Here is a 24,563-nt window from a genome sequence, read left to right on the forward strand (position 1 = left end):
AAGCCTTGTACTGCCCCTCCCACGAGGGGAGATGGCATCCCCAGCTCCCGAGCCCCTTCCCTGGCTGGGGGGAGGCAGGAGGCTGATGCACGGAGCCGTAGGGCAGAGCAGCTTTTATTGGGGTCAAGCAGGGGGCGAATGCAAAGCCCAGACCTACCTCACCGCCCCAGCACGTTTTTACGGGCAGAGGCGCCCTGCGGTTCAGGGCTTGCCCCCGAGCTGGGGCCAAAGGTCTCTGCTGGACGCCAGGGCTCCTGGCAGCAGTTGTGGGCGCTGCAGCCTCTGGCGCCGGGCCGGAGTTAGCCGGTTACCCAGCCGCTCCGCTCGCTGCATCTCCTTACCGAGTGTTCCTCAGAGGGCCCGGGCACGGCGCCCCTCGGACAGCCCCGACGCCAGCCACGCCGCCCTGCGTTGAGCCGCACAGGGCTGCTCCCGTAGTCCGTGTGCCCAGCCCGCCGGGGTCGGTCTGTCTGGCGCGCTGAGCAGGGCCAGCACATGGACTCAGGTGGTGGGCACCCTGGGTCTCTGCCCCCTGGGGGCGCGTGGGCGGCTGTGGGCCCCGGCGTGGAGCAACGAGGATTGTTGCCAGCCAGCTCCGCATCAGCTTCCTGGGGGCAGGCTGGGCGTGGCCGTGCCCGGCGGCTGTCGTCGCCCGGTGGGAGGTGAGGACGCTGCCTCGCCAAGGCAGATGGGCCGGGGGCAGGGAAGGCCGGGAGTGCGGGTGCAGGGCTTTTCCAACACACTGGTGCGTTTCCCGCCGAGCCGCCGCCGGCCAGAGCCCCAGAGAATGCACATGGGGGGTGGTTTGCTGCAGCGTGGGCCAATTTCCACGACTCGGCGTGCTGTGACGAGGGCCAGCAAAGCCCCTGGAACCAAATCCTCTGCTTTCCCGCCAAGCTGGGCCCTGCAAGGACGCGCCCCGTGCGGGGGAATGCTGCTCCCGGCGCTTTGCGTGGCAAGGCTCTCGCGTGGGCCCCGTGGCCCTGCTCTGCCACGGGTCGCCCTGCAGCCGCCTTGCGCTAGAGCCACAGCGCTCTCCATCCTCGGTGTCCAGCTCCCTGGCCTCCTCGCGTAGCCGCCCTCGTAGACAGCCTCTGCTGGGCACCTTCCGCTGCCCGGCCTCAGGCACGGGGCTTTGGGACGCCAGCCACCTCCCGCCGGCTTCCCGTTCAAAGGGGTGCTGCTTCCCGCAGCCTCCAGCGAGGCCCAGGCAGCCCCCGGCTCTCAGCTAGTGCACGGCGCAGAGCCTGCAGGGTCTAATGGAGAGGCTGGGGGCCGAGCGATTGGCAGCAGCAGGGTCTGTCTTGGCTGGAGTGCGGGGGGCCCCGGCGGCTCCCCCAGGACAGAGCTGTAGGGCGGGGACCTCGGCAGCCGACCGTGGACCAGCCCCAGTGTCTGCCCTTCGGGCTCCCAATGCCAGTCCCCTGCAGGGTGGGCACCGTGCCTGGGGGTGGGGCGTGCCCGGGGGTCCTGTCCTGTGCTGCTCCTCGCAGGCTTGGGGCAGGGCAGGCTCAGGAGGACTCGTCTAGCGCCAGAGCCCGGAGCTGCTCCTCAGTGCAGGGCAGCTCCGCCTCGTCCCGGCCGCTCTCCAGTGACTCGGATCCTTCGAAGCAGCCCGAGTCGCGGGGGATGTCCCCTTTGGGGTCCGTGGGGGACGGCTGCCGCTCGGAGCTCTCCCCTTCCTCCGCCTCGCTGGCTGCTGCCGGGGGAGGGAAGCCGAAGTGTTAGAGCTGGGGACTCGTGGGCCGTTTGCAGCCCAAGCAGGTTCCCAGTCCGGCCTGCGCCCGGCTGCTGGCCCAGGAGCTGGGGAGGGGGCAGGACAGGCTGCTGCATGGCTGCCCTTCCCGGGCCTCCTGCCACCATGGTGAGTGTGTGTGTGGGGGGGGCTGATCCCTGCTGCCGGCCTCCGCCTGCCCAGGGTCCTGCCGGCTGACCGGAGCGAGGGGACTCCCATCCACAGGACAGCTGGGGCGGCTGCTGCAGGGCCAAACGGGACCATCCTACGGGTGGGACGGCTCTGACCCGCCTGCCCCGGCCACGGGCACGGAGCGAGCAGCTGTGATACTGGGGCCACCCCTGCAGCCCTACCAGAGGGGGGTGCCCACTGGCCCCCCAGCAGGACTTGAGGCCTGGCACTGGCCCCGAGATGCACTGAGACACCCCTGCGGTAAAGCCAGAGGGCTGGGCCAGGCCGGGGGGGGGAGGCTGCTGCAGGGACGATCTGGTTTACGAGCTACGACTTGCTCTGGGTCTGGCCAGCTGCCCTGGGGGAGGCCCCTGCCTTATTCTGTCCCCCTCCTGCTGCTCCCCCGGGCGCACGGAGCAGCTTGCTGCGGGGAGGTCTCCGGGGCTCACCCTGCCTGGGCACCGGGAGGCCGCTGGGCAGAGCAGGTGCCATGTGGGCTGTGGGCTGAGCACTGGCTGGGCTTAACCTGCCTGGCTGCCAGCTGGGGCTGGAGGGGAAGCTGCCCTAGTGGCTGAGTCAGCAGCTAACGCCCAGGCCCCCTGCCTCCCGGCCCCTCGCCTGGGGGCCCTCTGCCCCAAGCAGCAGGTGGTTGCAGGGAGGGCCAGAGCCAGCCGGGAGTTGCAGGCTGGCTCAGGCCAGGGCCCGCTGCAGGGGGGGTCTCAGCAGGTGTCGGCTCCTTACTGTCGTAGTCCAGCAGCAGGTCCGCAGCGGTGAGCAGCTTGGCGCGATGCTGCGGGTCCATGATGTTCAGCTCATTGAGGTGAGTCTCCCGCAGCTCCTTGAAGTCCTCCAGGGTCTGGTAGCCATTGAGGAGCAGGGTGGAGATGTGTTCCTGGGGGGACAGACCGTTCAGCACCCGGCAGAACGCACGGCCCGGGCCGCAGGGTCTATTTACCCTCCCACCCCGCTGCCAGCCCGGGGGCTGCAGAAACCCCTGGCAAAGAGGAGCAGTGGGACCGCTGCCGGCAGGGCTCCAACGGCCCCTCGCTCCATGGGCCGATGCTAGTCTATCCTGGCCTCAGCCGCACCGGGGTTAACTCTGGCCTGCCTACTGGACTGACGGGAGCATTCGTGGCTTGCAAGGCCAGGGGGCTCCCCTGTACAGCACAGGCCAGAGATGGCCCCAGAATAGTCCTTAGGGCAGGGCTCCTAGAAAAACAGCAGCTCTAGTTTGCAGTGTGCTCTGTAGAGGAGAACTGCGTTCTGCCACCATGCTCGGTGGCCGTGGTCCCCGGGATCGGCACAGCTGTACTGAAAGGTGAAGGGATGGGACATAGCGTGGTCCCGGTGTTCGTTGCGGCTGTACTGAAAGGTGAAGGGATCAGAGGGGGCAGAGCTGTCATGGTCTTGGTGTTTGGTGCGGCTGTACTGAAAAGTGAAGGGATGGGACGGGACGGGGCGGAGCTGTCGTGGTCCTGGTGTTTGGTTCATCTGTTCTGAAAGGTGAAGGGATTGGAGGGGATAGAGCTGTTGTGGTCCCGGTGTTCGGTGCGGCTGTACTATAAGGTGAGGGGATGGGACAGGACGAGGTGGAGCTGTTCTGGTCCCAGTGTTCGGTACGGCTGTTCTGAAAGGTGAAGGGATCGGAGGGGGTAGAGCTGTCGTGGTCCCGGTGTTCGGTGCGGCTGTACTGAAAAGCGAGGGGACCGGACGGGGTAGAGCTGTCGTGGTCCCAGTGTTCGGTGTGGCTGTACTGAAAGGTGAGGGGATGGGACAGGACGGGACAGAGCTGACGTGGTCCTGGTGTTCGGTGCAGCTGTACTGAAAGGCGAGGGGACCGGACGGGGTGGAGCTGTCGTGGTCCTGGTGTTCGGTGTGGCTGTACTGAAAGGTGAGGGGATGGGACAGGACGGGACAGAGCTGACGTGGTCCTGGTGTTCGGTGCAGCTGTACTGAAAGGCGAGGGGACCGGACGGGGTAGAGCTGTCATGATCCCGGTGTTCGATGCGGCTGTACTGAAAGGCGAGGGGATGGGACAGGACGGGACAGAGCTGTCGTGGTCCCGGTGTTGGGTGCGGCTGTACTGAAAGGCAAGGGAACAGGACGGGGCAGAGCTGTCATGGTCCCGGTGTTGGGTGCGGCTGTACTGAAAGGCAAGGGGACAGGACGGGGCGGAGCTGTCGTGGTCCCAGTGTTCGGTGTGGCTGTACTGAAAGGCAAGGGGATGGGACAGGATGGGGTGGAGCTGACGTGGTCCCGGTGTTGGGTACGGCTGTACTGAAAGGCGAGGGGAGCGGAGGGGGCGGAGCTGTCATGGTCCTGGTGTTGGGTGCGGCTGTACTGAAAGGTGAGGGAAGTGGGGGGGCGGAGCTGTCGTGGTCCCGGTGTTCAGTGTGGCTGTGCTGAAAGGCGAGGGGATGGGACAGGACGGGACAGAGCTGTCATGGTCCCGGTGTTGGGTGCGGCTGTACTGAAAGGCGAGGGGATGGGACAGGACGGTGCGGAGGTGTCGTGGTCCCGGTGTTGGGTGCGGCTGTACTGAAAGGCGAGGGGAGCGGAGGGGGCCCCGGTGTTGGGTGCGGCTGTACTGAAAGGCGAGGGGAGCGGAGGGGGCGGAGCTGTCGCGGTCCCGGTGTTGGGTGCGGCTGTACTGAAAGGTGAGGGGAGCGGAGGGGGCGGAGCTGTCGCGGTCCCGGTGTTGGGTGCGGCTGTACTGAAAGGCGAGTGGAGCGGAGGGGGCCCCGGTGTTGGGTGCGGCTGTACTGAAAGGCGAGTGGAGCGGAGGGGGCCCCGGTGTTGGGTGCGGCTGTACTGAAAGGTGAGGGGAGCGGAGGGGGCGGAGCTGTCGCGGTCCCGGTGTTGGGTGCGGCTGTACTGAAAGGCGAGTGGAGCGGAGGGGGCCCCGGTGTTGGGTGCGGCTGTACTGAAAGGCGAGTGGAGCGGAGGGGGCCCCGGTGTTGGGTGCGGCTGTACTGAAAGGCGAGGGGAGCGGAGGGGGCCCCGGTGTTGGGTGCGGCTGTACTGAAAGGCGAGGGGAGCGGAGGGGGCCCCGGTGTTGGGTGCGGCTGTACTGAAAGGCGAGGGGAGCGGAGGGGGCGGAGGTGTCGTGGTCCCGGTGTTGGGTGCGGCTGTACTGAAAGGGGAGGGGATGGGACAGGACGGTGCGGAGGTGTCGTGGTCCCGGTGTTGGGTGCGGCTGTACTGAAAGGCGAGGGGAGCGGAGGGGGCCCCGGTGTTGGGTGCGGCTGTACTGAAAGGCGAGGGGAGCGGAGGGGGCGGAGCTGTCGCGGTCCCGGTGTTGGGTGCGGCTGTACTGAAAGGCGAGGGGAGCGGAGGGGGCCCTGGTGTTGGGTGCGGCTGTACTGAAAGGCGAGGGGAGCAGAGGGGGCCCTGGTGTTGGGTGCGGCTGTACTGAAAGGCGAGGGGAGCGGAGGGGGCCCTGGTGTTGGGTGCGGCTGTACTGAAAGGCGAGGGGAGCGGAGGGGGCCCTGGTGTTGGGTGCGGCTGTACTGAAAGGCGAGGGGAGCGGAGGGGGCCCTGGTGTTGGGTGCGGCTGTACTGAAAGGCGAGGGGAGCAGAGGGGGCCCTGGTGTTGGGTGCGGCTGTACTGAAAGGCGAGGGGAGCGGAGGGGGCCCCGGTGTTGGGTGCGGCTGTACTGAAAGGCGAGGGGAGCGGAGGGGGCGGAGGTGTCGTGGTCCCGGTGTTGGGTGCGGCTGTACTGAAAGGCGAGGGGAGCGGAGGGGGCCCCGGTGTTGGGTGTGGCTGTACTGAAAGGCGAGGGGAGCAGAGGGGGCCCTGGTGTTGGGTGCGGCTGTACTGAAAGGCGAGGGGAGCGGAGGGGGTCCCGGTGTTGGGTGCGGCTGTACTGAAAGGCGAGGGGAGCGGAGGGGGCCCCGGTGTTGGGTGCGGCTGTACTGAAAGGCGAGGGGAGCGGAGGGGGCCCCGGTGTTGGGTGCGGCTGTACTGAAAGGCGAGGGGAGCGGAGGGGGCCCCGGTGTTGGGTGCGGCTGTACTGAAAGGCGAGGGGAGCGGAGGGGGCCCCGGTGTTGGGTGCGGCTGTACTGAAAGGTGAGGGGAGCGGAGGGGGTCCCGGTGTTGGGTGCGGCTGTACTGAAAGGTGAGGGGAGCGGAGGGGGTCCCGGTGTTGGGTGCGGCTGTACTGAAAGGCGAGGGGAGCGGAGGGGGCGGAGCTGTCGCGGTCCCGGTGTTGGGTGCGGCTGTACTGAAAGGCGAGGGGAGCGGAGGGGGCGGAGCTGTCGCGGTCCCGGTGTTGGCTGCGGCTGTACTGAAAGGCGAGGGGAGCGGAGGGGGTCCCGGTGTTGGGTGCGGCTGTACTGAAAGGCGAGGGGAGCGGAGGGGGCGGAGCTGTCGCGGTCCCGGTGTTGGGTGCGGCTGTACTGAAAGGCGAGGGGAGCGGAGGGGGCGGAGCTGTCGCGGTCCCGGTGTTGGGTGCGGCTGTACTGAAAGGCGAGGGGAGCGGAGGGGGTCCCGGTGTTGGGTGCGGCTGTACTGAAAGGCGAGGGGAGCGGAGGGGGTCCCGGTGTTGGGTGCGGCTGTACTGAAAGGCGAGGGGAGCGGAGGGGGTCCCGGTGTTGGGTGCGGCTGTACTGAAAGGCGAGGGGAGCGGAGGGGGTTCCGGTGTTGGGTGCGGCTGTACTGAAAGGCGAGGGGAGCGGAGGGGGTCCCGGTGTTGAGTGCGGCTGTACTGAAAGGCGAGGGGAGCGGAGGGGGCCCCGGTGTTGGGTGCGGCTGTACTGAAAGGCGAGGGGAGCGGAGGGGGCCCCGGTGTTGGGTGCGGCTGTACTGAAAGGCGAGGGGAGCGGAGGGGGTTCCGGTGTTGGGTGCGGCTGTACTGAAAGGCGAGGGGAGCAGAGGGGGTTCCCAGCCTGGCTCTCACCTCCAGGTTGATGCGCTCCAGCAGCTCATGTAAGGTCTTGGGCTTGGGCCGCTTGCTCTTGCTGTGGCCCCGGCTCTTGCGGGCCGGCGCGGGCTCCTCGGGGATGATGTCCACGTAGATGAACTTGAAGGAGCCCACGCGGTTGTTCAGCACCCCCGTCCAGGTGCCCATGGGCAGCTTCTCGATGATCCCGATGATGTCGCCTTTCTGGGCCAGGCAGCGAGAGGAGCCCCCGTGAGCATCCCTGGGCAGGCGCGGCGGGGGCTGGGCGCGGCGGGGGCTGGGCGCGGCGGCTCTCCTGGCAGTGCCAAGGGTAGGAGCCGGCTGGGGGCCGGACCCCCGCAGGACAGCTACAGGCAGAGGGGAGCAGCCACGCAGAGGTACCACTGGGAGGGGGGAAGGGGTGTTGTCCTTTCTCCAGCCCCTGCAGCAAGGGCGAGGCTGCCTGTGCCAGGGTTTCCCCTACATCTCCCCTGCCAGCAGCTGCTGGGTGAGCTCCTCTGGTGCCAGCTGGCCAGACGGGCAGGGCTCGGCCAGCTGCTCAGGGCTGGGCGCACGGGGGAGACCTGAGGAGAGCGGCAGCAGAGCCTGGCTGGAGCCAGGAGGCCCCCGGGGCTGGCGGCTCTTGGCCCCCCGGGGAGCGAGAGGCTGGTGTGGGGCTGATGCCAAGGCTGCAGCGTTCATGAGCCCAAGCAGCGCCCTGGACTAGCTTGGGGAAGGCTGGCCCAGTGGTTAGGGCAGCAGGCGAGGGGGGCCCTGGTTCTCTGGGGAAGGGCCCTTGGTGTCCCTGGGCCTGGTGCCCCCGGGGCGGTGGCCTGGCGGGGGGGGGGGGGGAGGAGGAACCCAGGGGCGCTCAGGCCCTGGTGGCGGGAGGGCAGAGGCGGGTCATCTCCGCAGCTCTGTGCTGGGAGCCAGCTGTGTTGTCTGCAGGGCTGGCGCAGCGGGGGCTGGCTCCTGGGCGGTGGCCCCCGCCTCACTTGGCCCCAAGGCTGAGCTCTCTGTAGCCTGGTAGCCTCCCGCACGGGGCTCTGCTCTGGGCGATGGCTGAGCAGGCTGAGGGACGATCCTGCTGGCCACAAGGCAGCTCCTGGCAGCTCTGCCACGGGTGCCTGTGCCCTGGGCCGCGCCCCAGAGAGCAGCTGGCTGGGAGGGAGAGTTAATCCCAGTCTCGCTGCCTGGCGCCTCGTGGCACGACCCCTCCGCCCCCAGCCTCTGCCACGGCAGCGTCTGGCGCCCAGCGGGCTCTGGAACCCGCTGCCAGGGGAGTCTCCGGCCCTTGGCATCCTCGGTGCCCAGACACTGGGGGCAAGGACGGCCGTGGGAACCCCCCGCCCGCCCCCTCAGCTGGGCTGCCCGCGAACCTGCCCCCGGCCGCACCATGGGGAGGTGGCTCCCTGCCCGGAGCCGGCAGAGGCCGAGTGAGCAGGGGCCGGTGGGGTGTGCGCACAGCAGCCCCTCGCCTCTGCGGCCACCGGCCGCGCCTCACTCACCCGCAGCTTCAGCGAGTCCCTGTCGTAGGGGCTGGGCGTGAAGTCCGTGTGGACCCGGGCTCTCCCGCAGAAAGGGCCGCTGTAGGGCAGGCCGGGCTCCTCCAGCTGCACGCTGTCCCGGTTGCTGCCCGCGGTGCTGGGACTGGTGCAGCCCCGCTCGCTCCCTGTGGCAGGCGAGACGTCAGCCAGGCCGGGGCATGTGCCTGCCTGCTTGGGAGCCAGCCCCGCCCCGGGGCCGCTGCCTCTGCCCTGTGTGCTGGGCGCAGGGGTTGGTTTCCACCGTGCCCGCCCCAGCTCTCCCACTGCCAAGGAGCAGGAGCCCCAGCGAGGCGGGATGCTCCTCGCAGGGGCGCTGCCGCTGCCGGCGGTGCGGGGCCCGGAGCCAGGCCGCCGAGGGCCTGAGGGGAGGTGTTGCTGTACAGCGTGGGAGCGGTGTAGGGCCTGCGGGCGCAGCACCCAGGCTGCCCAGAGCACAGCCGGCGGCAGCTGAGTGCAGGAGGCTGAGGGGTGATCCTGGGAGGTTCAAGGCAGGGGCGAGGGACTCTAGGTGAGCTGGGCCACCCCCGAGCCCACTAGCTAGGGCGGCTTCCCACTTCACCGGGGGCAGCTCGCCGCCAGGCCCTGCCCCAAGCAGGCTGGGGCAGCAGAGGCACCGGCGGTCGCCCGGTCAGTCCCAGGGCCCGCAGCAGTCACTCGGGGGCTGACAGGCGAAGGGGGGAGGAACCTGCCTCTCAGTCCCAGAGCAAAGCCCAGGCAGCTCCGGAGGGTGGCAAGAGCCGGGGCGGCGTGGCCACGTGGCCAGGCTGACGGCTGCGGGCCGGGCCCTCTCCTGCCGCCAGAGCTGGCCACGGAGAGCTGGCCACGGGAGGGGCGCTGGAGCACTCTGCTGACCCTGGGAGTAGGAGCAGCCCGGCCCCTGCGCTCACCACTGGACGTCTGGCAGCTGAGAGGCATGTGCGGCTCCTCCTCAAACTCCAGGTACGACAAGGGCATCTTCTCGAGGCTCGGCTCCTCCAGGCTGCCGTCCAGCGACACGGGCCCTTCCTCCCCGGCTTCTCCCTGCAGCCAGCGGGCAGAGGCAAGGACAATTAGAGCAGGCTGGGGCCGCCTCCTCCCTGGGCCGGTGGGGCAGCGCCCCACACAGTTGCCAAAGCGAGGTCCAAGGGCCCAGGGCAGCTCTGGCCCGGCAGGCCCGGAGGCTGGGTGCCTCCTGCAGGGGGGAGAGGAGCCGTGGGGCAGCTCGGAGCCCCACCACCATCCGGAGCCCCCAGCCCTGGGCCCGCGGGGCGGGGAGAGAGGCCAGTGCAGGGGGCCTGAGTGATCAGAGAGCCTGCCACAGGCCCCTGGAGGAGACTCAGACGCCAGGCACAGCACCGCCCAATGCCCCCGGGGCGCTGGCACAGGGACGGTGAGATGCAGGCTGGCTGGGGCGCCCTCTGCCACTACCACAGAACAACCCTGCGCCAGCCGGGGCGTCCCCGCCCACCCGCTCCACGCAGGTCTTATCTGGCCTCAGGCCCTGTGGGCAGAGCAGGTACATAAGTAAGAGGAAACCCCTCGCCCGCCTGCCCACCCTCCCCCACCCCCCCAGGGATTTCGGAGGCCAGGCAGGCAAGGATGTCCACACACCAGTCTTGCACAGACCTCACAGTTCCTAAAAGGGAAAGTTTGGAGTGTTGCCATGACTGCGTTGTCAGTAGGCCCCAGGGTTAACAGCTTCGGGGGCGGGAGCGGGGCTGGGCAGGCTGCCCCCTGTAGGCGCAGGCAGGCCCTAGCGCACCAGGTCACGTTGACAAGACTTTCTATGCCACCCCAAGGGCTAGGAAAGAGCAGCCTGGATTGTACCGAGCCAGCCAGGCCGGCAGCCACTAGGGCCGTCTCGGCCCCACGCCGGGCTCTGTGGGTTCTCTGCGTTCCAGGCCTTTGTTCTGCTCCTGACCTTCCCCTCGGCCAGCGTCTTCACGGCCATCTTGCCCATCTTCCGGTTCATGGTGCGGGAGATGACAGCTCTCCATTTCTTGCCCAGCTTCATGCCACCGCTCTTCCCAGCCTCCTCCGGCGGCGCGTTGGCCAGGTCATCCTCCGGGATCTGCAGGGGCAGCCGGAGCGGCTGGCGGTGAGGGGGAGGGACAGAGCCAGAGACGCGACTGCCCGGCTCGCCTCTCCGCCCCCCCACTGGGACAGGATGGGCACGGAGCAGAGCCCTCCCCAAGGACACCCCCGTGCCCCACGCGCGCCCAGGCCGGCCCTGAGGGAGCGGCATGTCTTCAGTGAGCACCTGGCGGCCACCAGTGCCCCACGCTGTGCCGGGGGGGGGGGCTGAGAGCCCGTGGGGGCGTGCCCGGTGGGGGGGCTGAGAGGGCAGGGGGCTGAGAGCCCGTGGGGGCTGAGAGACTGTGAGGGTGTGCCCGGCAGGGGGCTGAGAGCCCGTGGGGGCGTGCCCGGCTGGGGGGCTGAGAGCCCGGCAGGGGGCTGAGAGCCCGTGGGGGCGTGCCCGGCGGGGGGGCTGAGAGCCCGGGGGGGGGGCTGCCAGCCGCGGGAGCTGACCATGCAGAGCGGCGTCTGTGCGGGGCACCTCCGACCCCTCGGAGCCGCCGCCAGCCGAGAGCCCTGCGGGTCTGGGCGCGGGGCTGGAGAGCCCCCGGTGGGAACGGGCGGTGGGTGGTGCGGGGCCCGGGTGCCCGGAGGGGTCGGATGCCGGCGGCAGATACTCACGTTCGCCTCCAGGTTAAAGTCCTTCTCGCTCACCACGGGGGAGCTGGGCTTGGCCTTGGCGAAATCCTTGAAGCTGCTGGAGCGCTGCAGGGAGAGCTGGGGGGAGGGACAGTGTGAGCCGGCGAGCCCCCCCGCTGAGCCCCCCCCCCCCGCCCGGTGCTCCTCGGAGCCTGGCCCCCGGCACAGGGCAGGCACAGGCCGGGCCCCCAGGTCTGGCCCCGGGCCCTTCCCCACCTCCGGCGAGTCGCCCAGCCCCACGCTGGCCGGAGGGCTCCTGCCCTGTCCTGCTGGGGGGGTAGCAGGGCCGTGCCCGGCAGCTCAGACGCGCACGGCGAGCGTGCAGCCCACCCCGCAGCGGCCGTGCCCAGGCTGGAGCAGCAGGGACAGGCTGCAGCTTGCGGGGCCCCGGCCCTTATCCAGCCCCCCCCCCCGCCCCATCCCCTGCTGGGCCCGCGCGACAAGCGGTGCTGGGGAGCTTGGAGCCCGAAACTCCCCCCCCCCTTCCCCCAGCTGGCTTTGGAGTCCGCGGTGTCAAGCCAGCGGCAGCGAGGGGCGAGTCCAGCCCTCGAAGGGGGAGCTCCCTGGATCCGTCCCTCCGGCAGGGCATGGCGCTGGGGGGCAGGCCTGCTCCCTCTCCAGGCCGGGCATCCTCACCCGGCTCCCACCCCGGCTCTCTCCCAGGCCCGGGGCCTGCATGGATTGCTCTGAGAACCGCACCAGCCCCATGGCAGCCCGGCCCAGCTCCCACTATGCTCTCACACACGTTGCCCTCGGGGGTGGTTTCCTGGCGCCCCGACACCAGAGTCCCGATCCCGGGCTGTCCCTCGCCACGCAGTAGCAACACGTGGGTTTGGAGGGGCACAGATACTGTCAGACAGTCCATGGGAGTCCATGGCACCAGCCACTGTGACCCTGGCGGCTGGCATCCCGCCGGGCTCGGGGTAGCGAGGGTCCCGGCTCTGGCTCCATCCTACAACTCCCTACATCTCTGGCATGTTCTAGGGCACGAGCTGGCGAGCTCACACACCCGCTGGCCAGGGGTCTGACTCTCCACGCCCAGGGCTTCTGCCCGCAGCTCCAGTGACAACCCAAAATTCCCTCCCTGGCCAAATGGCCACACCCGGCGCTACCAGCCACGTGTGGGAAGGGCATCTGGCCCACTCGCAGGCATCCCCACCCACGGATCCGCACTTCCTGGCAGGAGGCTTGTGTGAGGCCAGCAATGCCTCCCTGGTTTGGAAGCTGTCTGGATAACCACATCGACTTTGGCTGCGACTCCACTCCAGCCTGCCTTTGACCCTGGCTCAGTTCTAACCTGGGACACCTTTCATCTCCCGTCTCCAGCCCCCGCCCAACTCTGACCCTGGTTCTTGTCTACAGGACCTGGCCTTGTGATGCAACTCCAGTCTCTGGTGAGCAGGCCTCAGCCCAGCTGTGTGACCACTAGGCCAGACTGCCGACCCCCTGGTCCCTTACGCACTGGGGCAGTCACAAGGTACCGGGCCTGTGTTGTAACTCTGTGTTTTCAACAGGCATCGCTGGTGTGGGCCAGCCTGCAGAGCGTGAGCCGTGTCGGCTCCGGAGCATGCCCGGGGTCACGCGGCCAGACAAGGCGGAGGACCGGTCTATGATGTGTCACATCGGGTCTCCATCCGTTACCAAAGGGGCGTCTCTATGGAGATTTGCTCCCGTGTGAAAATGGAGCAGTTGGGTTGCGGCTCTTCTCACGGGCAATCACCACTGATTTTACAGGCACGATGCGCGTACGGAAGGGCCCCTTTGGACACTACAAACTTTATTGCCTCATCAAAAGCCATGGGGCAGGCTGGGGACCAGCACCCTCTCTGGCCATTGTGTCAGAGGGGCTGTCGCTGTCCGGACAGTGCAGCTCTTTACAACGCGGGCGGCTGTTGCGTGGAGGCTGTTTACAGTTGGCTGTTACTTTCACTTGAATAACTCAGGAAATGAAGATTTTCCCCTCCCTGTTTTTAGTGGGAGTTTCTACAACATCACCTCTTTGTATTGCCTCTAATCCTGCTCTGAAATTAGACACGGCTCCATTGCAAGTCCTGCTTCTTCCACTTGTAACGACACCCATCCGGTGTGGTCTTCCACGTTACTCAGGGGTGGGGATGCTGGATCAGCCTCCCGGGACGGCAGGCTGCCATCTGCACAGGGCTGCAGGCGCTAATCTCTGGCAGTACCTCCTGAACCAGGCTGCTGTGTTCTCTGCACTCACCTGCACGTTTCATCTGGAAAGCCCCATTTGCTGGAGTGTTTGTTCTTGATGCAGCCATCGCTGAACGACTCTTTTGTACACAAAAATAACAGTGGGGGGGGGCCTTCAGGCGGGGCTTCCTCCTCATCCCCTGCCTTAGTTGCTGTCGCAGCTCCCCGGCATCCTTGTTAAGCTGTGCCCATTGGTACGGTAACTTCGCCACCAGTTTAGGATCAGCGCCGTCTGCCAACCACTGTTCTCTCATTGGTTCGTGGGGCACCCCACACACTAGCCAGCCCCTTAGTGTGTCAGCGAAACTGGCTCCCAAGAGGCCATGCTGTTAGTGGCCTGAACTCAGCCACAGGTTCTGGAATTATTTCCTTCCCCGCTTGGTTCTGCTAGTAAAGGCGCAGACGATCTGCGATGCCCAGGGGCTTTGGGAAACACAGTTCCCACCATCTTGCCCACGGCCTCGGCTGCAGATTGAGTGGTGCTGTTAGGCCACGTCCCATGTGGTGCGTCATGGTTCCACTCGCTCCATCTTCTTCCATCCCTTATCCCATTAGCTGGGCTAGCCTGTTTCTGTCGCTCACTGGCGGTGGGCCAGGCCTCTGCTGGGCTCCCAAACAAGTCAGTGGTCCCCAACCCACTTTCACCCCCAAACTGAGCAGGTCATGGACCCGCCGTGGCTGCAGTGGCACTGTCGCTCAGCCACTAGTGCCCCAAACCCCTGAGCCAGGGTCCCATCCTCGCCACCATGCGTTACGTCTCGAGCTCTACAATAGTCATGAATGAGGCAGCCGGGGGGGCGGCTCCAACTGGCCGCGCCAGGCCAGGCCTCCTCTCACACGCCCTCCCGCGCTGGCTGGTGGCTGGCATTTCAAGAACACAGCCGGCACCGGGAGAGAGCAAAAACTATTTAAAGGGACATGACCCTATTCCCATAGGCTCCATTAGCCTGCCGGGTTACACAGAAAAGCCTGAAAACCTGAGTCACAAAGGCTCACAACCCGGAAGGGGAGATTCACACAGGCACACCCGCTCTTGTGTGTTCACATTTCTCAGGAGCGTTAAGCCTCTCGCAGGATTTTGGGGTCTTGCCTTAGGGGTTGATCTGCGTGGGGTTTGCAGCGCGGTGGCTCTACCCGCAAAGGGACCCTGGTTTGCCAAGGGGTATCCCTGTTCTCTAGTTCACTTCTTGCCGTCCTGGATGGGGCAGGGGAAGGCTGGCCCGTGTGCCAGGCCCCGGCTCTGCATGGCCACGCTGTATGGAAGCCCGTCCGCAGGGGAGCACGGTGATGCTGTTCACATTCAGCGCAGGGCAAGGGCTGTTCACAAACACAGGCCCTTCCAGCGGCCGCCTTAGCCCCTCCCTCTCTGTCACTTCCGCGGGCGCGGGGGAAATCTGGGCCCACGGGCTGGTTGCCTTCACGGACCACAGGGCCAGGTGGTGCCGGCGCAATGGGGCTGTCGCTTGCTGTCACTTCAGCCTGCACCTGCTGGTCTCATCCCTTGGCCAGTCTCTGCGGCTGCCTCTGAGCTCCTGCCTGTTTGGAGCGCCTGAGACAGCCTGCTCCACAGCCCGGCCGCTGTCGGTCTTGGATCCCCTGCTCCCGGGCAGGTGTGGGTAGAGGTCCCCGTTCCCCCTGTAGCTCCCGGTGTCCAGGCCCGACCGTAGGACGTTGCTGGCTCGTACGAGGGGCTGGAGGTGAGCCGGGAGCGGTGACCCTGGCAGACTGTCCGGCTGAACCGTGACCTGCTGGCTGGCAGCCGAGCTGTGATCGCTGGGTTTGCTCAGCCCGTCTCGCACACCCTGGAGTTCTCACTGTGCTTTGCTCTCCGGGGAGCCCATGAAGGCAGCTTGGGGTCTGTGGGTTTCTGACCCCTCAGCACCTCCTCCTGGGAGGGGGTTGTGTAGCAACAGCTTCCTCCCTGCCAACAGCCCCCCTGTCCCTCCGGTAGTCTGCTTCCGCCTGCTGCTCGGCTCTGCGGCCAGGTCACCAGTCAGCCCTCTCCTGAGGGAACAGGTGTCATCGCCAAAGGGGCTTTGGCCCCGCTCTGGGCCGCGTGGCGCTCACACCCTTCTCGCAGGCTTTGCCACAGATTTTCCCATCTCTTGGCAGCCTTGTCCCTCCTCTGGGTCCCCTGATGACACCGCTGAACCGAGCACACAGGCTGTCGACCCCCAGGACGCCACGTGTGTGCGTGACGGCCGTGGCTGTGGGCGCCCTTCGAGCCACGTCCGGGAGTCGCTGGCAGACGCGCTCCCCTCAATTCCCGCCGCGCGCCTCGTTCTGGCAGAGGAGCAGGCCAGGAGCACGCTTGGCAGCTGATGGATCGCGCTACATCGACCCCACTGGATCGACCGCTGCCTGGCAGTCGGGCAGGTCGTGTAGCCGCGCTCCCAGCACAAACCTGCTTAGCCTGGGCCTGTCTCCCTCCCTGGGGCACTGCCCTGGCCGTCCCAGATCCTGCCGCTGGGGCTGCTCTGCCAGGCTTGGCCCCCTCAGAGTTGGAGCCCAAGGTCACCTCGGACACCCATGGAGTGACTGATGAGTCCCTCGCGCTCTACTGCCAGGGCCCCTTCCCACCCTCCTTCCTGCCAGGGTGAGCATGGGCCAGCTCCAGGGTGCCCACGGAAGCGGCCTCCCCTGGCTTCCTTAACCCTTTCAGGGGCCGTGTGAGCTCCACGCCCCATCAGCACGCCAGGAAGGCTAGAGACTTTTAGCACCCGCCCCCAAAAGCTCCCGCTGGCTCCGAAGCCCGGGGCCGGGGTATTTTAGCACTAGCCTCCAGTTGTATGGAAATATCCCTGGCGCTCACACAGCGCCGCGAGGCATCTGGCGTGTTACTATAAATAGCAGCCTAAGCTGTGCTGCATGGAGCTGGGCGAGACCTGGTTCAGGAACTGTCTGGGGTGCATGGCGGGCGGGGGGGCTGCCCGCCCAGGGCCCAGCTGTCGGCACAAGGGCAAAGAACCAAACAAGGCGCTAGCACTGGGGGAGAGGCTGGGGGCAAGGGCAGCAGCAGTACATGGCAGGAGCGTTCACCCTGCAGCCCAGGAACACGCCCGTCATTTCTGTGGAATTTAAGCATCTAATGTGGAGGGGAGCGTGGCAGCAGCAAAAAAACCCAAAACATTTTGGCTGGGTCTAGACTGGCAAGTTTTTCTGCAAAAGCAGCTGCTTTTGTAGAAAAACTTGCCAGCTGTCTACACCGGCCGCTTGAATTTCCGCAAGAACACTGGCTTCCTACTGTCTGAAATCAGTGCTTCTTGCGGAAATGCTATGCTGCTCCCGTTCGGGCAAAAGCCCTCCTGCGCAAAGGGCCAGTGTAGACAATGCGGTATTGTTTTGCGCAAAAAAGCCTGGATGGCGAAAATGGCGATCGGGGCTTTCTTGTGCAAAACCGCATCTAGATTGGCACGGACGCTTTTCCGCAAAAAGTGCTTTTGTGGAAAAGCGTCCATGCCAATCTAGACGCTCTTTTCCGCAAGTGCTTTTAACGGAAAACTTTTCCGTTAAAAGCATTTGCGGAAAATCATGCCCGTCTAGACGCAGCCTTCCAGTTGATCTGCCTGTAAAGCAGCCATCCCTGGTCCCCACTATCACAGGGCTGTCTGATGGGCATTGTGGCTAGCGGGGAGGGGCCCCGTTCATCTCAATGAGGTGTTAACACCCCAGCTAAAAGATGACCTTTTCAATCAGACTGGCTATTTTACAGCTGATCCTTTTCGCCAGTTTCCCTGGGAGGAGGCTCTGGGCCTAGGCTGGGGGCATTTGACACACTGCACTACACAACCTGCTCCTTAGGAAGTGAAAACCAGCTGGGTGGGGTTGTGGGGCCTTCCCAGTGCGTAACCTGTTTCCTCTGAGTGAGCTCCCTCCAGCATCTGGCACGGCCTGGGAGCGCCCAGCCCTGCAGCCTCCTCTGGCTTTGTCTGTGGGATGTGGTGAGGGAGTAGGGCTGGGTCGGGCCCTTGTTTGGTTATGGGGACAAGAGTTTAAGCTCTAGCCCACAGGTGCCCAGGGTGTACGGGAGAGCTGCTCAGCCCAAGAGGCTAGACTCCCCCGTGCACCCTGGGCACCCGTGGGGCCAACATTAGGAGCTACGTCTGTCAGGAAGTCCCAAGGCAACACGCACAAGGCTGGCTCTGGGGGCCAGCATCTGCCAATAAGACAGGTGGGATGAACAAGGGGCTGGTATTGCAGATCAGCATCTGTCAAGGGTTCGGAGGAGACACGCACAGACCTGTCTAGCTGGGAGTTGGAGAGGGTGCATGTGGGGCTAGCAGCGGGCAACCCGCCAGTCGGTGAGGTGGAGGGACATTCGGGGAAGGCGCCAGGTATCCCAGATGTCTGTTGGTGAGGTGCAGGGGACACACAGATGGCGTTAAGGCGCGGGGTTGGCATTAGGTGACCCGTCCGTGTGGGAGGGGATGTGTGGGGTTGGCATTAGGTGACCCGTCCGTGGGGGAGGGGACGTGTGGGGTTGGCATTAGGTGACCCGTTTGTGGGGGAGGGGATGTGTGGGGTTGGCATTAGGTGACCCGTCCGTGGGGGAGGGGATGTGTGGGGTTGGCATTAGGTGACCCGTCCGTGGGGGAGGGGACGTGTGGGGTTGGCATTAGGTGACCCGTCTGTGGGGGAGGGGACGTGCAGGGTTGGCATTAAGTGACCCGTCTGTGGGGGAGGGGATGTGTGGGGTTGGCATTAGGTGACCCGTCCGTGGGGGAGGGGACGTGCGGGGTTGGCATTAGGTGACCCGTTTGTGGGGGAGGGGATGTGTGGGGTTGGCATTAGGTGACCCGTTTGTGGGGGAGGGGACGCGCGGGGTTGGCATTAAGTGACCCGTCCGTGGGGGGGGGCAGGGAGGGCAGGTGCCGGAAATGCCAAGTTCCCCAGAAGAGCTGGAGAATGTCTCGGCTGGGGCTGGCCCTCGCTGGGTAAGGGGGTCAGGCAGGAGTCTCCATGGGGAAATCGGAAGTGCTGGCTAGTGCCAGTGGGAGGCTGCGGCTGGCGCGCGCCAGGGGCCAAGAGGCAGGGCAGGAAAGCTGGGCCAGAGAAACAGGAGCCCAGAGACATGGGGAAGTGAGAGTGGAGGGTGGGGCAGTGAGGGGAGGATGCCCCAGCAAGGGGGGTGCCTCGGCCTGCCCTGCCTTCCCCATAGGCCGGTTTCCATGGTGACAGGAGGAAGGATGTGGTACTTCCCAGTGGCTCACTCATGCCGTGCAGGGCTGTTGCAAGGGCCTGCTGCGTCAGACGGGAGGGGAAGCCGGGCCGTCCAGCACCCCCGGGGCTGGGCTGTCGTTCCTGGGCCAGACGGCAGAGGGCGACGGCTGTTTCCAAGGCCTGTAACCTCCCATGCCATGTGCCCTGGAGCCCAGCGCCTGCCCTCCAAAGCGGGGCGCTGCCCCCACTCAGCTGCCTAGTGGCTTCCTCTCCCTTGCAGGGCTGCCCAGCCTCACAACGGCCGGCGAGGCCGGATTAGGGTTCTCGTTCGCTCCCGGTCTGTCGCCTTCAAACTTGTGAACTGTGGCCCTGATCCAAAATGGCCGCCTTCTCCTATTGCTGTCAGTGGGACTGAAGCCGAAGCTCCTGTCAGCCAAGCTAGCTGGCGGGGGACGTAACGATACTCTTCCACGCTCTGCCCACACGAGCCCCACCCACTAACGATGCCCGAACGAGGCACCGCTCTCAGGAGCTGCCGAAAGTTGATGACGTGAGCTCCCTGGGCTCCATCCGACCTGTGGGCTGGGCTCCCTCGTGGCAGCACGAAACACGAAGTGGAGGCCTCTCCCAATGCCTGCTGCTCCTGACTCCCCAACAAGCCCTCACGCCACGCAGGCGGCACAGGGCTCCCTGCTCGGCTGGCTGCTCTCCTTACGTGGGCTGAAAGAGCTCAGCGCGGATATCTGACTTAGCACCCCCAAAATGTGGGGGGGAAGGGGAACATCACACCTCAGAGCTCTCATCTCAGGCGGGCATGGCCGCACCGGCTGTGCGCAAGCCAGGTTTCATGTCACAGCCGTGAGGGCTGCAGAGGTTCTGTTGGTTAGACAAACACTGAGAAGGCAGCCTGGGGGAGATGAATATGCTGTAGAACTATGTACCCACTAATAGCCCTGGGCTTCCCCCCAATTGCTTCCAGTGGGGCTAAAGCCAGGCTGCCCTCAGAGAAGATGGTAGCTCCCCAGTTAGGGCCAAGCAGGCGACAGAAATGTGGCGGTACAAGGAATGAGACTGTGACTGCAGCCGGGAAGGGGGGTGCATTACGAAACTGGAGTCAGAGGTGTGGGGTGTAGGAGGGAGATGACCTTGATGGAGGTGGGGTTGCCAGGGTGGTTGGTCCAGGGCGGGGGTGTCCCATAGAAATTAGCTGGGTGTGGGCTTCTCGGGAGGTTAGATATGAAACAGGTTCCTAGGGTGGTTAATTGGGGATGGGGTTCCTGGGGTTATTAGTTGGGGGTGGGTTCCTGGGGAGGTTTTAACCCTGGAGCTAGCTGTGGTGTAAGTATTGAGGACTGTTGGAATTACAAGCTATCACTGCAAGAGTGGAGGTTTTCTTGGTCTTGCTTGCTGGGACGTGTGTGATCAGAGCCAGCCTAGAACAAGGTGGGGTAAGTAGTAAGTAGGCTCCTGCAGCCTGGAGCAGCCTGGTTTCTTTCTCGCTGGTGAAAGCCGTGTTATGCTGCAGCCTTCCAGCGGGAGTAGGGATGTAAGAGTGTAGTCGATGAACCAATAAGCAAAAGCTTATAGGTTAATGCTATAGAGTACACGCATTCCCCCCCCCCCCACACACACACACTTGCCAGTACATTTTTTAGCAGGCTGGCCAGCGGGCCAGCTCAGTCCTGGCTTGAAACGGTCGGGGACCTATCCCTGCTGCGGCTCTGCATTTAAAATCTATTAGGAGCTGGGTGGGCAGGTAGCCTGGCTCAGTTCCCGCTTGCACTGGTTCCGGGAGTTCAGACCCCCCTAGTTAGGGGCTGCTGCTGCCCCACGCTGCTGCCTCTAGCAGAGGTGGCAGCGGAGGGCCACAGGCAGCCGGTCCGCGAGGGGAGCTGGTTTTTAAACTGGCTTCCCTCGTGGACCAGCTCCCGCCTGGCCCCCTGCACTGCTGCCTCTGATCCAGAGGCAGCAGCGTGACATGGCAGGGGGCTCCTCAGGAGTGAGGCTGGAGCGCACTGGCCCCGCCCCCAGGGACTCTCGACTAGTGGAGTAACGATCAGTATTCTTGAGGTTACTCGACTATTCAGTTAACCGATGTTTAGCAGCCCTAAGCGGGAGCGTTTGATGTTTGTATCCAAGGTCTGTGGGCAGGAGAGGAGCGTCCCAGGGGAAATCCTTGTAGCACACTCATGGCATGAGGGGATGTCCACGGCCTCGCCCTACGGAGACGGGTTCCGCTGCTGTCTATGTGCTCAAGGCAGGTCTCCGGAGCCAGTACGACGCCTGCGCTGGCTGCACACCAGGCCTGGCCTCCCGCCCAGCCCATTCTGGCCACCGCACACCATGGGGCTCTGCTGGCAGGGGCTGAGCTGGGAGATCCAGGCTGCTTGGCCATGGCGTGTTGGGGGAGGAGCCCCGACACCTAACACCAGCCAGACCCAGGAGCCCATCTCCGTCAGCCTCTTCTGGCTGCTTGGAGCTAGCTGGGCTTGCACGCTCAGTGAAGCCGGTCCTTGCAGCCTGCCAGAGGAAGTGGTTAGCAGCACGTGGCCTGCTGAGCCTAGAATTGCCTGAGCCACAAACACCTTGAAGGGCTTTGATCCATGAGCTAAAACCTGGTGAGGTTTCTGCATAAGTTTCTCACCAGCCTGAGAGCAAGTTTCTCACCAGCCAACTGTTCTCTGCAGAGGCAGCGCAGCCCGTCAGCAGCCTCCCAGGCAGGAAGTGACAGGCGCACCCCCACCCCCAGCCATCCTTCCACAGGCAGGGGCTTTCACACCCCTGTGTTGGGCCGCATTCCCCTGCACCCCTGCTCTCACTCACCCCGGTGCAATCCCAGGCCATCTCCCCGCCGGCTCCCGGCTCTGACGCATTCCATGCTCCCTCCCAGCTCATCTGGTGCCGGGCAACCCCCAACACGGCCACCCCCAGCCAGCCAGCAAAGGCAACGCCACAGCCCACGGCCCTGGCGGCAGGATCCACCCTAGTGGTCCCCTCACCCCGTCCTCTGCTCGGAGCACGTCAGCCCCTGGACAAGTGAGTGCGAGCCTAGACAGGAGCAACCCCAGAGATCGGGGGAGTCAGGAACCAGGCAGAGGGGGGCAAAGAGACACCCAGCTGAGGAGGGGGGGCAGGGACGTAAGAGCGATGGGGGGTAAGGAGATACCCAGCTGGGGGGGGGGCAGGGACGTAAGAGCGATGGGGGGTAAGGAGACACCCAGCTGAGGGGGGGGGCAGGGACGTAAGAGCGATGGGGGGTAAGGAGACACCCAGCTGAGGAGGGGGGGCAGGGACGTAAGAGCGATGGGGGGTAAGGAGACACCCAGCTGAGGAGGGGGGGCAGGGACGTAAGAGCGATGGGGGGTAAGGAGACACCCAGCTGAGGAGGGGGGGGGGAGATGGGGGGCAAGGAGACACCCAGCTGAGGGGGGGGGCAGGGACGTAAGAGCGATGGGGGGTAAGGAGACACCCAGCTGAGGAGGGGGGGCAGGGACGTAAGAGCGATGGGGGGCAAGGAGACACCCAGCTGAAGGGGGAGATCGGGACATAGGAGCAATGGGGGGTAAGGAGACACCCAGCTGAGGAGGGGGGGTAGGGACGTAAGAGCGATGGGGGGTAAGGAGACACCCAGCTGAGGAGGGGGGGCAAGGAGACACCCAGCTGAGGAGGGGGGGCAGGGACGTAAGAGCGATGGGGGGTAAGGAGACACCCAGCTGAGGGGGGGGGCAGGGACGTAAGAGCGATGGGGGGTAAGGAGACACCCAGCTGAGGAGGGGGGGCAGGGACATAAGAGCGATGGGGGGCAAAGAATCACCCAGCTGAGGAGGGGGGGTAGGGACCAGGAGCTGAGGACTAGTTCAGGGGCTCCACCATTCCCTGCCAGCCCTGGAACTGGCTGGATCGGGCTCTGCCAGAGTCTAGTGTCAGGTCCAACCCCGGCAGCTGGAGCCCCTCGGGGCGGGGAGAGGGGGAAGCGCCGGCCGGGCCGGGCCGGTCACAGCTGGGACGTGGGCTGCCCTGTGCCGGAGTGGGCAGGGGCGCGTCTCACACTCACCTTCTTCTTCTGCGCCTGCTCCTTGTCGCTGGCGTTGGACGGCTTGCGGCGCAGCATGGCTCCCGCGGCAGGGCTGGCAAGGGGCGAGCGAGGCGCGGGCTGAGCCGCGGAGCACAGCGCCCGGCGTGTCTCACTGCACCGAGGCAGACACGGGGAAGTGCACAGGAAGCCACGGCGTCACATGGGCCGCACTTACGGCAAGGGCTGCTCCCGGGCAGCTGGTGCGGGGGGAGGAAGTAGCTTGCGGCCGCAGTGTCCGGGGTCCAGGCCGTGAGGGAGGGCACGGCCGTGTGCCCAGAGCCCCGGCTCCCTTTGGGTGCCCTCGGCGGATGCGCTGCGGATGCTCGTGACGGCTGCGTCCCCCCCACTCCACTGGCTGCAGAGATTCCTCTGGGAGGAGCCTGCCCCGGGGCGGCGCTAGGCCGGCGGAGGGGTTTCTCCAGGGCTGGGGGTAGCAGGGGATTCCTGGATCTGGCCACATGAGCACCAGGCCGCTGGGTTCTGTCCACAGCCACCGCTGGGTTCTTGCAGGGGCCCAGCCGCAGGCCCCTTTTCGCCAGCCCCCAAACATGGAGGAGCCCCACACTCAGTGCAGCACCGGGGTGCAGGGCGGAGCAGGGGCAGGAAGAGGTGGGGCTGGGGTGGAGGGGGGTTGTCCCAGCCCTTCCCCGGGCTGGGGGTCACATGGCCGGTCCCCCTGAAGCCCCCAGTTGCCAGTCGTCTGGCTCCGTCCTAGCAGTCGGCGTGTCCCCACACGCTCCCTAGAGCCGCCGGGCACGGCCGGGGCAGCGATCCACAGACACGTCCCGCCTGCCACCATCCTGCCTCCGGACTCCTGCGCCTAGTGGTCCGGTCCACGCCCAGGGCAGGGCCCCACAGGCACCCAGTCACAGCTGTAGCCAAATTGTGCCCCGCTGCTGTGGGCACAGACCCCATAGAGCAGGGTTGGCAGAGACCTCGGGAGGCATCTAGCCCAGCCCCTGGCTCAGAGCAGGGCACAGGGACGCACCATCCCTGAATCCTGGACGAGTCTCCGTATGCAGGGCTGATGAGAGTTCGCCAGGGCCGGAGGGGAGCCAGCTCCAGACCCTGGGGGCGAGCCTCTCTCAGCCAGCCCTTCAACAGCGCTGGGACTGCAAGGTGCATGCCGCCAGGGGCTCCGGCGGTGATTTAAAGGGCCAGCGCTTCCAGCCTCTGCCAAGGTAGTAGCCGGGAGCCCCAGGCCCTTTTAAATCTCTGGGCTGTGGGGTCGCTGCCTCCTTTCCCTCTCACGGGGGCCAGTCATGCACTGAGACTGCCCAGGGACTCACCCGGCTGAGCAATGGGGAGCTACTGTGGCCATCTAGTCACCCCATTAGCTGCTTTTGCCCCAGTCACCGTCCAGGCCTGGTTCTTCTGGGCCCTGCCTCCCACTCTGCAGGCTGTAACTTCCTGATTTCCTTCCCAATTGTATTTATTTGGCAATGCCTCTACCCACCCCCACTCCTGCCACCTCCTTCCTGGCAGGGTCCCCAGGGCAGCTTGGGAGGGAAATTCTGACCACAGGGAAACCCCCCCCTTACTCACCCGCTAGCCGGGGACTCCTAAGAAAACACACACCCAGTGTAGTCACCACAGTCATTACGCTAAGCAAGAGACAAATGCTAAGATGGGCGGGTGAAACCTGGTTCTCGGGCATGGTGCCCATGCTGATAACACCTGGGAATTTCCCCCGTCACGGGACCTGAGATGGCAGACATGAGATTAGCATCTGGCTGGCACGGGCGTTTTGTAGGGCCCCTTGCTGGCCTGTGGCCACAGTCTCTTTTGATTGAGCAGCGGCGCCGTGGCTGACTGGGGTCACATCTACACTGCAGGCTTCTTGTGCAAAAGTGCGTCCACACCGCAAAAGCGCATCGGAAAAGCCACGTGCTTCTGTGCAAGAGAGCGTCCAGACCGCATGGACGCTCTCGAAAGAAAGCGCCGATCGCCATTCCCAGAACGGCCACCAAGGCCTCTTCCAATCGGGTTTTTTTGCGCAAAACCAGCCTGTTTCCCATCCACACACCCCTTTTGACGCCAGAGCTCTTGGGCAAAAAGGCTTATTCCTTGAGCTGGCTGGCATGGCCCAG

At 65.6% G+C, this 24,563-nt stretch overlaps 1 protein-coding gene across 1 annotated transcript; it reads right to left on the minus strand.

The window, feature by feature from the left end:
* Positions 1-96: 96 nt before the first annotated feature.
* SASH3 (SAM and SH3 domain containing 3) lies at positions 97-23,311 on the minus strand. The gene is made up of 8 exons (XM_075896612.2): positions 22,453-23,311; positions 11,010-11,105; positions 10,234-10,383; positions 9,221-9,353; positions 8,295-8,458; positions 6,805-7,011; positions 2,648-2,798; positions 97-1,699 (listed from the first exon to the last, which is right to left on the minus strand). Exons 1-8 carry the CDS (start codon positions 22,507-22,509, stop codon positions 1,512-1,514), a joined length of 1,146 nt encoding a protein of 381 aa, XP_075752727.1. The 5' UTR covers positions 22,510-23,311; the 3' UTR covers positions 97-1,511.
* Between the last annotated feature and the right edge of the window lie 1,252 nt (positions 23,312-24,563).

This window comes from Pelodiscus sinensis, chromosome 13 (assembly GCF_052426305.1).
Source record: "Pelodiscus sinensis isolate ZL-2025 chromosome 13, ASM5242630v1, whole genome shotgun sequence".
NCBI lineage: Eukaryota > Metazoa > Chordata > Testudines > Trionychidae > Pelodiscus > Pelodiscus sinensis.